The sequence below is a fragment of the Panthera pardus genome, unplaced genomic scaffold, assembly GCF_024362965.1.
Source record: "Panthera pardus isolate Hobbes unplaced genomic scaffold, ASM2436296v1 HiC_scaffold_17, whole genome shotgun sequence".
Taxonomy (NCBI): domain Eukaryota; kingdom Metazoa; phylum Chordata; class Mammalia; order Carnivora; family Felidae; genus Panthera; species Panthera pardus.
This window is the reverse complement of record NW_026526732.1, coordinates 124,059,755-124,075,968: the sequence shown is the minus strand read 5'-3', so window position 1 is coordinate 124,075,968 and position 16,214 is coordinate 124,059,755. Positions and strand designations below refer to the sequence as shown.

General features: G+C 43.4%; 1 protein-coding gene and 1 long non-coding RNA gene across 2 annotated transcripts in view; one reads left to right on the top strand and one right to left on the bottom strand.

The window, feature by feature from the left end:
- LOC128777718 (uncharacterized) overlaps nucleotides 1–16,214 on the top strand; it is a 57,254-nt gene that overhangs the window by 25,848 nt on the left and 15,192 nt on the right. The gene's annotated exons all lie outside the window — the stretch shown is intronic.
- CUNH6orf52 (chromosome unknown C6orf52 homolog) lies at nucleotides 1,579–10,781 on the bottom strand. Its single transcript, XM_019420017.2, has 4 exons — nucleotides 10,636–10,781; nucleotides 10,238–10,415; nucleotides 5,185–5,230; nucleotides 1,579–1,936 (listed from the first exon to the last, which is right to left on the bottom strand). The coding sequence occupies exons 1-4, from the start codon at nucleotides 10,704–10,706 to the stop codon at nucleotides 1,788–1,790; spliced, it is 444 nt and encodes a 147-aa protein (XP_019275562.2). The 5' UTR covers nucleotides 10,707–10,781; the 3' UTR covers nucleotides 1,579–1,787.

Genomic DNA, 16,214 nt, shown 5'->3' with positions numbered 1-16,214 from the left:
CCATCTCCATGAAGGCTACTTAATGAGAGGCAAGGGTCCGTAGGTCCACACAATCCTAACCTTGCCTCATCAGACACTGGGGATTCCATCCCACCGGCCCCCTGGTTTTCTTGTTCTTCCTAGAGCAAAACACAGCAGCACCAGAAATTAAGACATTTTTCCAAGCAGTCATCTCTAAGAATGGAGCACAAGTTTCCATCTTCGGTTTTCTTATCTCTCTACTTGCAGCACGGAAATATCGCCTACCCTTGCTCTCAGGGGCTCGTCTGCTTGGACATGAAACCACAAACAGAACTGCAAAGTCCACTGTTGATTACCTATGGCCCACACTGATCCACAAAATAGGCCCAATGGGGGTTATCACAACCAGTTAGATGACTGACTGTTAACCCTCAGCAGAAGGACTGAACAGGTCTGACCACACCAACCAGTGACTGATGATCACTGTTTACCCAGAACTTTAGTAGACGCATCTAACTACACCAACCTCTGGTAAATACAATGGTAAACAATACCATTGGTAATACCATTTACCGATACCTCTGGTAAACAATGTTGACGCTCTGTGAAGAGCTTTTTGTTCCTCTTTCTTTTAGAATTAGAGCTCCTGCCCCTTTTTGAGGTTGGAATTTGTTCCAATTGGCAGCAATCGTTGCTTTTCACACTCCCTTTGCCACTGTCTGGTTACAATCACGAGAGGGGTCCTTTGCTGCTCACGCTACACTTTGTCCCCATCATTGCTAATTTGAAAATTCGGAAGAATCCGTTCATCTCCAACGGAGGTATCGGGCCGTTCTTGCTTTCTCTGCCCCACGACCCAGCATTTGCTACCTCCCAAGTTACCCTCGTTCCACTTGGTATTAGAGAATGTAAAGACATCCTCGTGCTTGGGCTGGATGTTTATCCTTTCACAGGATTAATAGTGACCAGCAGAAGGAAAGCAGCGGCAGTCTGGACTATTCCAGCCACAGGACGGGAGACTGTTCACCATATGCATTTATGCTGATGCTTTCGCTTTATCTTTCACTCACTTATCTTCTTCTAAATCTAGATCTTCTGAATCAAATGTCACCAACTTCTGCATGTCATAATATATATTGCCCCACCAAACTGAGCTTCAATTACAGAGCGACCCCCAAATTTTCAAGCATAATCATTCTCCTGCTAACTTCTGGCCATCAATTGCCATCAAGCCAGATTATGTGATTCCACACTCTTTACCCATTTACACATCTATCCACCAATGCCCCAACCAGTTCAGGTCAGGCTCACTTCTTATTAAACCTATTTTCAAATGTCATTTAAAAAAAAAAAGTTTATTTGTTTTGGGAGAGAGAGCGAGAGAGAGGGAAGAGAGAATCCTAAGTAGGCTCCACGCTGTCAGTGCAGAGCCCAATGTGGGACTCGAACTCATGAACTGTGAGACTGTGACCTGAGCTGAATTCAAGAGTCAGTTTCTTAACTGAGCCACCCAGGGGCTCCAAACCTATTTTCAAATGTCTTACAGTGCAGCTTACTCTACCATGATAGTTATGTGACCTCTTCTGGCATTTATTTAATATAACACACTTCCAGAAATGGATATGCTGGTAAAGTTTATTTACATTACATTCTATCATGTCAGTCACATTTAAGTCCTGGAGATTTGTATTTACATATAGCATAGAGTACATTCCTGGCAGAATTCTTTTTGTCTTAGCAAAACAAAAACAAAAGCAAACAAACAAACAAAAAACCCCAACAAAACAAGATGCAATTGATCTGACAGTTGGGTAGCTTAGTGAGCATCATGCTTCTTTGGGGGTCTCATCTGGGATTTTAGAATGAACCGTATCCAAAGGCTGCCAGTGGCAACTCATGAGAGAGTCATAGAGTTCCTCACTTTTCACCATAAACTCCTTGTTCAGTTCTTCAATATTCAAATGAAGATCTGGATCTGCAGAAGCCAATAACGCATATGGAAAAAAAAAAAAAAGTGTTACAGGACACATATTAGAAATGGCTTGAAATGAGAGTTTCATAAAAACATCAGCAGGAAAATATTGCAGACGTTTCACGTTAGAGTTTTTAAACTGCGCGTTTCCTTTCAAGAAGATTTGAAAATACAAATGGGAGCTGGGAAAGTAGCATGACCAGGCTCAACCAGCGTCCCCGTGGTGGAAGAGATGGAGAAAATGGACGGATAAAGAGATGTTTTGGAGATGGATGGACAGTATTTGGAAATGGGTTCAATTTGGGGCAAAAGAGAAAGGGAGGGTCAAGGATGAGCCCTAAGTTTCCAGCACGAGCACCTGGGTGGACAGGACACCAGCGAGCCAGGACTAAATCCGCAGAACGGGGCTTTGAAACAATAAACATGTTGCTTTATTTGCTTAATTAACAGATTGACATAAGTGAATAAATTGTTTATAGCAGCCCATTCAGAAACAGAGGGGGGCACAGGCTTCCTTCTCTGAAACCTGGAACCCTATGGTGAGGTGGTGTTAAGTTACCATGAAAGCGTCAGACCTAGATATTCATTCCAACTTGTCAGGTTTCCAAGGTGCTGAATGCCATCCGTTTTTTCCTCTCCTTGTACTGAATGTAATTGAAGCAGCCCTTGCTGTGTTCCTCTGTAATGTTTGCAAGCCTTAGCTCACTCAGGACCATAATTTTTACTTCCTAATACTCATAAGGGACCACACTATTCATTTGTATTTGTATGCCTGTCCTGGACTAAATATTTGTGCCCCCTAAAATTCATTGAGACACTTACTTCCAATGCGATGGCATTTTGGACACGAGGCCTTTGGGAGACAATCAGGGTTGGATGAGGTCATAAGGGTTGGGCCCTAGTCTGATGGGATTAGTGCCCTTATAAGAAAGGACACCAGTGATGGTGTTCTATGTTTCCCCCACCATATGAGGACATAATGAGAAGGAAGGTGGCCGTCTGCAAGCCAGGAAGAGAGCCCTCACCAGGCACTGAAGCAGCCAGTGCCTTGATATTGGACTTCTCAGTGTCCAGAACTATGAAAAATAAATTTGTTATTCAAGCCACCCTGTCTGTGGTATTTTGTTACAGCAGCCTGAGCTGACTAACATCCTTCTGTGCTTATTTTAGAACCAAGATTATCAACCGTCATCATAGGCCTAAAGCATCATATAAGTTTCATGAGCTACTTCCCACTTTTCTTCCCTGGAGTCATTCGTGACTGTGTTGTCTGATTTTTATTGTTTAGAGCTTCCCCTCCCTTTTTATCTTTCCTTTGAGAGCATCTGGTCATAAAATTAGATTTTTTTTTTTTTCTGAGCTTTCTGAAATTCTCTTTCTTAAGGTCATGCCCCAGGGTTCTTTCCTTCACCGTTATGGGCAGGTATTTGTGAAAAGGCTCCTGACTTAGGTTCCTGGTCACAGGAAAGGTGTCAGGACCACATCCATATAAGTACTGCCTGTCCTCTAACTTGTGGCCTAGAAACAGACACAGTGTGGTCAGCTATGAACCCCAGATTAACGATTTAGGCCCTTCCAGTGACATTGACCCTAGTGGTAGAAGAAGCCCATAAAAGACAAACGAATACATCTTCCCTAAGCCTGGTGGACCTCTAGACCAAGCTAATCCAGCAGCCCCTATCCACATGTGGTTATTCAGCACTGGAAATGAGGTTAGTCCTTATCAGAGAGGTGATGTAAATATGCACTGCATTGCAAAAACTTGGTATACACTTTTTAAATTCCTGGGGTGCCTGGGTGGCTCAGTCGGTTGAGCATCTGACTTTGGCTCAGGTCATAATCTCACAGTCCGTGAGTTCGAGCCCTGCATCAGGCTCTGTGCCGACAGAAATATTTCAAGCATTGAAATTAATTTCATCTGTTCCTTTTTAGTTTTTAGTTTTTGTTTTTTTTTAATTTGGCTACTAGAAAATTTAAAACTCTCTATGTGGTTGGATTTGTGTTTAAATCACATTTGCCCTGGACAGAACTCCCCCCGCTCTATGAAGAGCTTATACTAACCACCAAAATTGCTATTACCTGCCAGATGAAGTTAAGACACTTAAAAACAGTTTAGAGCTATTGTCACACTTTGTAGGAGGTTCATTTTCACATCCCATTCCACAGATGGGGCACTGATGTCCTAGAGGGGAATTTGCCTGGAATTACAGAGCTTGTCAGGGTGATTTGAACCCAGGCGGTCTGCATCCAGAAAGCACACTTATTGTGGGTCTTTCTCTGTAATTTTTATACCGTCCACAGGACTGGAGAAGGCAGGGAGAATGGATTCAGGCTTTAACCAGAATGAAATTCCCCTGAGAGATGGAATGCGTACCTTTTCTTCACATTTCAATCAAATGTATTTGGATAAAACTAGAACTCCCCCATAGCATTTAAAGATTTCTTTTAAACATCAGTTTCATTTCATTTGAACACTGAGCACCTGTTGACTTGCTGACTTTGTATTAGTCACTGGGACTACAAAGACAGCTGTTCTCACCTTTGATGCAGTCACGAGGCAGTGGGGGGGGGGGGGGTTGGTCTGCTGGGGGTCCCCTGGGGGTGGAGGAAACCACCAGATGGCCATGTGATAACACAGGCAGGTGGTAAGAAACTGGCAAAGGTGTTCTCTCTGAGAGTCTCTTCTATTTTTCTTGCCTGTAACTTAAGTAAAACAAGCCACACATTTTCTCCCCTTCCTCGATTAATAATAGGGTCCTGCTCTGGGCATTTCGTGCCCATGCACTCTCTTTCTTTCAAAATAGATCAGGAACTACAAGCAGCACTGCCTAACCCTACAGACTGGGCCTGTGAGGTCCCCCAGGAAACAATAACCCTGAGGGAAGTTAGGAAGCCAAAGTCACAGTGATCACCTCCTACTTCTCCCCTTAAAAATCAAAATTAAAGCATTACTAATCCCAAAGTTTAAATTTATGGAGGAAACTGATCTTAAAAACAATTTATTGTCTTTATGTTGTTTGGAAATGTCCCTATTTCCTAGTCCTTCAGAAAGACCCAAACAGGTGGCTTAGCTCAAGCTTCCCACAAAAACAATTTCCAAAAACCAGATGAACTGCTGAAGAAAATGGCTTACACAACCTACGTAGGAATTTTCCAGTAGAATCTCTCAGTTTCGAGCCAGTTGAGTAATGAGTAACCTTGGGAATGGATTAGTTTTGTTTTCAACCATGGCAACACAGGGTTTACGTTACCTTCCAGTGGGTTTTCATCTTGCTTTTCTGCCAGAGCCGTGCTTTCCTACAAGGAAATCAGTATGTTAAGAAAAAAAATAAAGATTTACTATCAACACATGCTTTTAAAGAAAACACTCTCTGTCAAAAATAATATCTAAGACACTGAACTCCCTTTAGATCAAATTTGTTTTGAATTTTGATTTGAAGAATCTTTAAGTAATAATGACCACAGTTATGAAATAGGTAATCTGAGTCAACAGATGAAAAGTCACAAAGGAGGAGCATGCCTAACCAAGGACTCTGGCCTCCCTGAAGCTTCTGGAACTAACTGGCATCCTAGGGCCTGGGCTAGGGACTAGACACCAGGGACCCTGGCATCCAGACTCCACGGTCCCTGCACTAAATGCCCAACTCTCTGTCTGGACCTCTGCCCCTATTTCCAGATGATGACTTGTAAAATCTTCACGAGCACATTCTCCCTAGAGCCTTCTAATCACACCCAGACCCCACAGCTCAGCTAAGGACCAGGACAATAGGTGCTTAAGCAGATAACAGAGAGTAGAGAAGAGCTAACCAGTCAATGAGAGAAGTAAATTCGAGAAGCACTCCCCAAATAAATCTTGTTTGGTTAGCCCAGACCCTATTGGCTCTCCTGGGACAGGTTAAGTTTCTATGACTCCTCTCCATAGGCACCTGCTGGGAAGTGTTTCTGTTAAACATGTACAGCTGTTCCGAGGAACCAAGCCATCCAGGAATAGCCCAGGTAGCTCTTGGGACCCAATGAACTTCATGAAGCCTCCCTTGCTAAGAAGAACAAGTTTATATTGAAAACCAAAGAGCCACTGTCTCTTCTTTTCAATCTGTCAGAAAGCATCCCTCCCTTTCACTCTGAAATAGGTCCTGGTTTGGAAAATAAATTATGTAGTTACCATAAGTTTAATCTCACCATTGGTGTATTTTTTCCTGTTTAGAAACAGCTAAGACAGCCAGAATCTGGGCTTAAAGGAGGCCTTTCTCATAACACAATGCCCGAGTAACCTCACATTTCCTCCTTTGCAACGTGTGCTCAGGTAACTGTGGATCTCACCTGACCAGGATGCAGGGAGCAGGTGCTCTATGGAGACAGAGCATTCTCTCTGGTGTGAGGGTCACCTGGGCAGTACCTGCTGTTCTTGAAGAAGGGCACATCTACTAAATTTCGCTAGTGGTTTTGCTAATGTTCTGCTAGCAGAGTGCTAACTCTGCTGGTGAGAGTGTGGGACCATTGTGCTGAAGGAGCCCAAAGACCTGAGAATCATTTTGAACACATCCACTCCCTCTGATCTAAAGACACAATGTCAAAACGCACAGGGCTCTTGGGAGGCTAACCTCTTATCCTGGAGACACAAGCGTTAAGAACACCAGCGTGCCCCAGAGGGGGAAATGGACAATAGAGCTGGGACATCTGGCAGAGGTCATCCTTTCTTAGGCAAAAATAAAGCGAGGGCACTCGGGAGTAAAAGAGGCCCACGGCAAAGCCTCACTGTTGTGAATACTGCTGAACAGCTTCATAACTGGGGACTCCCGCCAGGAAAGCAGGCAGGTGGTACAAGTGTGCTAACCACAGCCACGAAAGTGGATAGATTTCTAATTCTTGACACTGTGTGTTAAGAAAGGAAGGAAGGAAGGAAGGAGGGAAGAAAGAAAGAAAGAAAGAAAGAAAAGGAAAGAAAGAAAGAGAAAGAAAGAAGGAAGGAAAGAAAAGGATAGAAAGAAGGAAAGGAAGAAAGAAAGAAAGAAAGAAAGAAAGAAAGAAAGAAAGAAAGAAAGAAAAGGAAGAAAGAAAAGGAAAGAAAGAAAGAAAGGACGAAAAGGAAAGAAAGAAAGAAAGGACGAAAAGGAAAGAAAGAAAGAAAGAAAAAAAGGAAAGAAAGAAAGAAAAGGAAAGAAAAAGAAAGAAAAAAAAGAAAGAAGGAAATAAAAGGATAGAAAGAAAGAAAAGAAAGAAAAAAGAAAGAAGGAAAGAAAGAAGAAAAGGAAAGAAAGAAAGAAGGAAAGAAAAGGAAAGAAAGAAAGAAGGAAAGAAAAGGAAAGAAAGAAAGGAAAGAAGAAAAGAAAGAAAGAAAGAAGGAAAGAAAGAAGGAAAAGGGTAGAAGGAAAGAAGGAAAGGAAGAAAGAAGAAGGGAAGAAGGAAAGAAGGAAAGAAGGAATGAAGGAATGAAGGAATGAAGGAAAGAAACTGCATGTTACGGTAATAATTTGACAGGAGAGTGGGATGAAAATCCCAGCAGGTATCAACAAAAACGAGAAGAAAGAGGGAGGGGACAAGGAGACAAAAAATGGTTAATTTCTTTTAAAAATTTTATTTATTTATGGGGCACCTGGGTGGCTCAGTGGGTTAAGCATCTGACTCTTGATTTCAGCTTGGGTCATGATCTCAGGGTTCGGGGATTTGAGCCCCGAGTCGAGCTCTGTCCTAACAGCATAGCGCCTACCTGGGATTCTCTCTGTCCCTCTCTCTCTGAGGGACACCTGATTTCTGCTCTCAAAATAAATAAATAGCTCTTCTTCTCTTCTGCTCACCTGATTTCTGTCTCTCAAAATAAATAAATAAACATTAAAAACGTTTTTATTTATTTATGTTTCTTTGTTCCTTTGGTGGTGTTGTTTCTTACTGTCTTTTCTTTCTTTGGTGTTAATTTTGTTTTCTCATGAGTGGGCAGAAATCAAGAAATACTTTCATTTTTGAAGTTGATAATGCAGTCAAACCTATACTTCTCTATTTAAAGATAAGGGTAACCACAGGAAGACACATAGACTATCTCCCAAACTAGTGAAAAAGAGAAGGGGTAGAAGAAAAAAATGTGCTAAAACCTCAGGTAATATAGCAAAATTTTCTTTTTTAAGTGATGCAACATCAAACATCTGCTAACAGGGTAAAACCCGATCTGGGTTTAAAAAGAAAAAAAAAACAAGAAATATAACAAGATATTTTATATAAAAGAAGGCACGCCTAAAACATACTTGAAAAATTGAAAATGAAAGTTTGGGAAAAAAAAAAGAAAAAAAGAAAAAAAGAAGATACCAAGCAAATGTAAGTTCTAAAAACTGAGGGTTGAAATATTAAATCCAACTCTGGGTTTAAGGTACAGGCCATCCCATGAGGAACACTAGGAAGCAAACTGGAGAGAACACTAACACTTTGCTCAGTGCTAATTTCCACAATAGGCAAGCATCTGCACAGTCAGATAAAAGGGGGTATAACTAACAGAAAGAGAGGTAGACAAAGAACATCGATGAGGTCACAGAACGCAGGTATCATCAGGCAACGCCTTAAAAGGTATTTGCCCTCAATGATAGGCAAACGCCTTCCACACCTGTCACGTTGGTAAATTGCACACGGAGAGGCAAGCACACTCACAACAGCAATGAGAAGTGTAAACGTAGACAGGCTTTTTGGTGAGTAATTCGCGATCCGAAATTTTCAATGTTACATCCTTTAATCCCGACCTTCTACTTCCGGCAATCTATTCTTAGGCAAAGAACACTCTGACAAATGCTTGGAGATCAGTAAACGTTTGTTGAAGTGCTAAGAACATTTAAAATGTTAGCCCCCAAGGGATGAGCTAATATCACAGCTCGTCCAAATGGGCAACTTTTAAAGAAAGCTCTTTCAAAGGGGGTACGTCTCGGGGAGGCGGGGTGGCTCAGTTGGTTAAATGTCTGAGTCTTGACTTCCACTCACATCACAATCTCATGGTTCTTGAGTTCGAGACCCCCACCGGGCTCTGTGCTATCAGTGCGCCTCTGTCCCTCTCTCTCTGTTCCTCCCCTGCTTGCGCGCATTTGTGCGCTTGTGCGTTGTGCGCGCTCTCTCTCTCTCAAAAATAAACATTCAAAAAAAAAAAAAATTAAAGGGGAACATCTGCTAATGCCACCTGTCAGCAGAAGCAAGCAAGGAGTAAACCAGTATGTACTACACAAGTTCATTCTTGTTCAATTCTCCGCAAACAGAAATAAAGCCCAATCACCCTGATTTAGCAAGAGTAGAAGGGAAAAATCTAGAGGACATGGGTGTCCTTGAACAGGGGTTTCTTCTAACTGGGGAGGAAATGGGGAAGAGGAAAGGGACAAGGACGGGGGAAGCTTTCTCTTATTCTAACACAGAAATCTGTGCAATTTCAGAAATAGCTCGCATTAGTAACCAAAACATTAGAACAGTTCTTTTTAATTTTTTAAAAATGCTTATTTAATCTTGAGAGAGAGAGAGAGAGAGAGAGAGAGGCAGAGTATGAGTGGGGAAAGGGGGGAGGGAGAGAGAGAGAGAGAAAGAGAGAGAGAGAGAGAGAGAGAGAGAGAGAGAAAGAGAGAGAGAGAGAGAGAGAGAGAGAGAGAGAGAATGAATCTGAAGCAGGCCCCAGGCACGGGGCTGTCAGCACAGAGCCCCTAATTCGCGAGCTGTGAGACCATGACCTGAACCGAAGTCAGGCCTTTAACCGACTTTAACACAGATGCCCCTGGAACAGCTCTTAAAAGTATGTTCATGTTTTCTGCTATTACAAAACAAAAACTATCTCTAGTCCTATTTTAAGTGTTTAAGAGTAAAATCAAGGGGCATCTGGGTGGCTCGGTGGGTTAAGCCTCCGACTTTGGCTCAGCTCATGGTCTCACAGTTCATGAGTTCGAGCCCCACGTCCGGCTCTGTGCCCACAGCTCAGAGCCTGGAGCCTACTTCGGATTCTGTGTCTCCCTCTCTCTCTGCCCCTCCCCCAACTCACACTCTGTTTCTCTTCTCTCTCTCAAAAATAAACATTTTTTTTTCTAAAAAGAGTAAAATCAAATGAGTGTAATCTAAAATTTAGCAGTTAGAATTTAAGCACGGACTTCATCAGCCTATAATTTTGTTTTTGGAAGACAGTGATGACTTAAATTGTGGGCAAATCATCAGCTTTTCCTCCCTGGCATTGAAATGGGGAGCAAAAGCCATGGCTGTGGGAATTTGAATGAGAGCATCCGGAGGTGTGAAGGTAGGAAAAAGATACCTCCATGCTGGGCTCACGGACGACACAGGATTCATTTCAGGGAGGGGTACCTTAGGTGCGACCAGACTTGCAGCTGGGCGTCCGGAGGTCTCACGCGCAGAAAGGTTGTGTCCATCTCTCTCTGCTGCACAGCCGTAGTCATAGCCAGAGAGGGAGTAACCGCTGTGCTGCTGCTCAAACCAGCTGCCCGATTGGTAACCCAGGCAGGGCTGGAACACGGGCTTCCCCCTAATGAGTGGAGGGGAGACAAGAATGACATCACCAAGCAAGGTAGAATCACTCAAAACTCTTTCTTCTTTCCCAGGAGGCTGTGGTAAAGATGATTTCTGCGTTAACTGTTTAAGGACACCAATTTCCAAAGCGATGGTTTGGAAATTGCCAAAAAGCACGGAAGAAACAGAGCATGGACGCCCTTCATTTTCACTGGGAGTAGGACAGACCAGCTCACCTTTGCCAGTGCCAGTAATAAGTACTTGGTTGAGCTATGCCACAGCCTGCAAAACTCTCCTGCCCAGCCATTTATCCAGAAACTTCGCAAAAAGAGACCAGGTATCCACAGTTTTTATTCGGGAAGCAATAACTCCAGCTCTGGGGGCTAAAGCCTCTCACCCAGCAAATCTCTCTCCCCACTGCCAGAGAGAGCAATTAACATAGAAGCAGTTCCTGCTGGGTGATGAATTGCTTGACTTTTGTTACAATGGGGTTAAGGCATGGGTGGGGTAGGAGTCTATAGGGGTCACCTGGGGGGACCTTCTGCACGCTAGCAGCTGGCTCTAAGCTTGCCAGCGGCCTCTCCCAGCTCCAGGCCCAGGGGAAGGCAGCCGAAAGCCAGCGGGGGCACAGAGGAGTGCGTGTTGAGCAACTGTGAAACCCACTGAAGTCTCCATCCCACCCTCTATAATTATTGAGTCATTTGTAACAACGAAAACCGTAAAAGAAGTACCGCACTGTTGATGTTTCCCTCCTCAGTTCACTTATCTGCTAACTATTGGAAGCAGCAATTAGTGGACTTTTTTTTTTTAATAGCTCTTGCAGGTTGAAATCATTACCCCGACCAACCAGTGGAAAGAAGTCCTAGAAGGAACACACACACACACACACACACACACACACACACACACACACACACTAACCTACCCTCTTAATGTGGGTACAGGAAAACATTTTATTTTTTTTTTTATTTTTTATTTTTGGTGAGATCTGATTTATTCATATATTGCATACATTCACTTGCCAAACATTGACTGAACATTTCTTTTATATGAGAAACAAGGATCAAATAGAGTAGAAAGTATATAGGATCCAGGAGTCAGAAGACCAAGGTTCAAATCCTGACTCTACCTCTTCATAACTGTGATTATGGCAGAAACAAATATCCCTAATGAGTCGTGGTTCTTCCATGATTTTTAAGGTGAGGATAATAGAATCTTCTCTGCCTGCCTTTAAGGATTATGGTAAAGCTCTAAAGAATTCTGTAAATTATAGCTTTCCAAATAAATGTCAAATGTATTTCTTATGTGCATGAAACTACTTCAAATGGAGGATTTAAAAAAAATCACCATTCTTTTTACTATACTTTGGTTTACAGGAAAACATTTTAAAGAAATAATACTGTGGCTCAAAATTATTTAAAAACACCAAATACAGCATGCCTTCCCAAATTTCAACGTGCATATGAATCACCTCAGCACGTTGTTTAAAACGTAGGTTCTGATTCCATAGGTTTGGATTAGAGCCTCACTCAGATTCCGCCTAAGTAGCCAGCCTACACAGTGTCCAAATGTGAGAAGGTAACTTTTGAGTCCAAATAGGGGCACTTCGGGTCTGGCCATTTCCCTGCAGCTTGTTAATAAGTGCTTGATGTAGTCTATATTTGCCGGTGTTGTAAAGAAGAATAATCATGAATTCAAATCATTCAGTTATTCACCCATTATTTACTGAACAGCTACTTGTGCAAAGCAGGGTGATAGAGTGGGGCCTACACTCCAGATGTCCCCATGCTTCCTGGGAGAGGTTACTGATTAGCAGCTCTGCCTCACCTTGCTGGGTGCCAGCCACTATTCAGTTTCCTTTTCTTCCTTAATAACAAATCTCAGGGGCACCTGGGGGGCTCAGTCAGTTAAGCGTCCGACTTCGGCTCAGGTCATGGTCTCATGGTTTGTGGGTTCGAGCCCCGCATCAAACTCTGTGCTGAGTGCTTACAGCCTGGAGCCTGCTTCGGATTCTGTGTCTCCCTGTCTCTCAAAAATGAATAAACGTTAAATAAAAATTTAGGGGGGGAAATAACAGCACGCTGATTTTATTTGGGGGCAGAGATAGGCCTCACTAAAAGACATTTCCTAGTTCCCCAAGTGCAGGTAGATGTGGCCGAGTGGCCAAAGTCTGGCTAATAAGATGTAAATAGGACTATTATAAGAGGACTGAGGACAGCTGTGTGGGCCAAGGGTGTTTGCTTAACTGGAAGGAGGCCTGTGGTACTCCACCCTTTCTCCGGACCTAGGGCTAGGATTAGAGATATGATGGCTGGAACCCAAACGCTGCACCTATTTTGGCCTATGAGGTGACATCAAAGGGGAAGCCATACACCGGAATATAGGATCTGAAAGAGAGAATGTGTCTGCGTGCCTGATGACTCCTTGTACCAGCACTAGATTGACTCCCTCCAGATTTCTTTTACTTACGAGATAAATGTCTTGTTTAAGCCACGGCTGATTTAGGTTACTGTATGAAGTTAAACACAATTCCTAACTGCTAGAGCAGCTTAGCCTTCAAATAAAACCTATCAGTTGAGGATTCTTTTTGTAAAACTTTCATCAGTGTTTTGTTCCTTCTCTTTAGAGCTGGATTTTGTAAAAGGAAAATCAGAATGTTGCCTATAAATGGGTGAGAGATAAAGCCATCGCTGGAAAAGAAAGCAGAAGTTAGACGTTTATAATAAGGTGGTTACAGAGGCTGGGGAAGGAAGTTAATGTCGCGTGTCTGAATCCCCCAGCAGCGTGGCAGGAGCTGGGGACAGAGGACCAGGAGCAAATCTCCAGAGAAGATGGACACTCAGGGGCTTTGTTGATGACAGCGACAAGGAAGGGTTCACAAATGCTGTTTTGCTCTTTAAAAGCCCCAAAGGCCAACTCCTCATATTTCACCTGTCTTATTCCCGTGAAGCAGTTGAAGCAAATTTATACCAGGACAGACAATTGGCCAGTGTCCAGGGGGAAGTAGCCCACTCTCAGCTTCTATGTGCAAAGGAGACAAAAAGTCCTCTGGGAATATGCACATGTACCTCTGTAGTCCTAAAAGTTAAGACTTGCTACCTGCCACAGTGAGAAAGTGGGGTGGTGGGGAGGGGTAATTGAGCAAAAATATGAGACTCTCATATTTCTAACATGGCTGATTTTTCTCTGCTGTATCCTGCTTTTTAGCACAGCATATCCACCTTACTACCCCCCCCCCCCCACCAAAAAAACTGTTTTTTCTTCAGCAAACCAAACAAAGCCAGGCACTCCATAAATATTTGTTGAATGAATGAATAAATCAACACACAGCTCAAGTGTAAAAAGCTTTTTGATCAATAATTTAAAAGCAAAACTAAAAAAAAAAAATCCTGTTGTGCTCTGGTGTTAATGAACTCTTAACAGTTGGTTGTTTCTTGGCAACTGCAGTTTTCACAAGAAGAGGATTAAATGGTTTTTTGCATCCTGTGTTTGGAAAGAGACCAGGAGGTTTGCAGGAAGTATGCTCAGCTCGAATCTAGTTGAACAAGTTTGTAATTTTGTATTGTTTTTCTTTAGACAGTGAAAAACTGCTTTTCTTTCTTCTTTGTTAAAGAGAAAGTTTGAGCCCAAGGAAATGTAAAAAGTAGCAGCATTATAGGTCTACTGTCCCTTAGCTGGGTGGTTTTGAGTTACTTTTCTAGACCTATTTCACATTTATAACCTCAGACTGGATTAGTGCATTAAAACAATTTTTTTTTAATGTTTATTTTTGACAGAGAGAGAGAGACAGAGCATGAGCAGGGGAGGGGCAGAGAGAGAGCGAGACACAGGATCCAAAGCAGGCTCCAGGCTCCGAGCTGTTAGCACAGGGCCCGAAGCGGGGTTCGAACCCACAGACTACGAGATCATGACCTGAGCCGGTCGGAAGCTCAACTGCTCAACTGAGCCACCAAGGCGCCCCAGGATTAGTGCATTTTAACTTTAGAGGCACTAATCCTTTTGAAAATGTAATGAAATTTTATCAATGCTCTCCTTCAAAAATGTACAGAAACAATTGTGCATCTAATTTCAAGGGCTGGAGAGCCCTCAGAACTTATCCATAAACTGCCCTAGAGTGGGATCACCTGGATAAATGCTTCTCTAAGGTCTTCTGAGCTCTAGAATTGGTTCCAACGATTTCTAACAGTTTTCTTTTTTTTCTTTTTTTCTTTTTTTTTTAATTTTTTTTAACGTTTATTTATTTTTGATACAGAGAGAGAGAGAGAGAGACAGAGCATGAAGGGGGGAGGGGCAGAGAGAGAGGGAGACACAGAATCGGAAGCAGGCTCCAGGCTCTGAGCCATCAGCCCAGAGCCCGACGCAGGGCTCGAACTCACCGACCGCGAGATCGTGACCTGAGCTGAAGTCGGACGCTTAACCGACTGAGCCACCCAGGCGCCCCATTCTAACAGTTTTCAAGATAAAACATGAGACTTCAAAGAAATGTCCTATTCACTCATTCTTTGTCCCATGCCCAGCCAACATCCACTGCACCTGTTCACACCCCTCTCACTTTGGTAGGTCTCTGGAGGACACAGGAAAGAGATGGTGAATAGGAAAATAAATAGTAAGATAACTTGACTTTTTTTTTTTTTTTTTTTTTTTTTAACATAATGAAGATAACCAGCACGAAGCGAAGGAATTAGTTTAAAACACTGAATGACTACACGTGTTTCCGAGACAGAGGGTTAGTTTGACTACAGCATTTTCAGTGCCTGGGGAGCGCTTACACGTGGAGTCGCTAAAGCCTGCAGAAGACAAAGCCTTCCCTGAATTGCAATGACACCCAAAGCATTCAAAGAGTAATCATTTCTACAAGACCCAAACCAGCGGAAATTAAAACAAACACGAGTTAGACACGTAGCGACAGTTCAGAATACCAGAGAAACACATAGTCTTGAAAACAAAAGGGTCAAAATGCTGATCCTGTAGGATCCTGTAGGATCAGCACTCAAGCGGGGGTTGAAGAACTGACACCGAGGATGCCATCCGAATTCCTGCTTGTCAAATCCACCTGCTGTCGCCTTTATGAGACTAATTATGACGCTTCAGGATTTACTCCGATTTGTGCAAAGCTGTCATTTCAACAGACCTCTGAATCTCCACACGTTATGAGAATTGCAAATGCTAATTAAGGCGATCTTGGCTTTCATGCATGTTTCATGTGGTCCCTAAACTGCGGGGCGGGGGGTGGTCAAAGTGAAATGGGAGATCTCTTTTCGGTACATTCACCTACGATGACTGCGGACTTCGTCCTCAAGCAGCCCGTGTTATCACTTCAGGTAAAGCGTCCTCCTCCCCCCCCCCCCCCGGGATGTGCGGCGACGTTGGCCAATGTGACCCCGAAGTCAGACAAACCAATCAAGCTAGAAGGAAAGGTGTGCGGCCTGCTTTAGAAGCCGCTAACCATGAATGCCGACCCCTCTCTGCCCTGTTACGAGAGAACGTGAGAGACAAACGCTTGCTTATGCTGCCTGCGCAAAAAGGAAACCCAATTCCTGTCCACCGTCTGACAGCCCACAGCACACCGGGCTCGGTACTCAGCACGCGACACCGCCAGGGGCCCCCCCCCAGACCGGAAGAGGTCCCGCCCTCTTCGTGACGTCACGGAAATGAGGGGCTTCCGCAGAGGATGTCCCGCCCCATTCCCCTTTAGACCGGCCTACCTCACAGCCACCTAGAATATGCCTGCTTGCCCCCAACATTTTTCTCCTCGCCGTGAGAACTTCCTCGTGTGACATCCTTTCTTTTTTTCCTTTTGGAAGTTCCGCGTGAT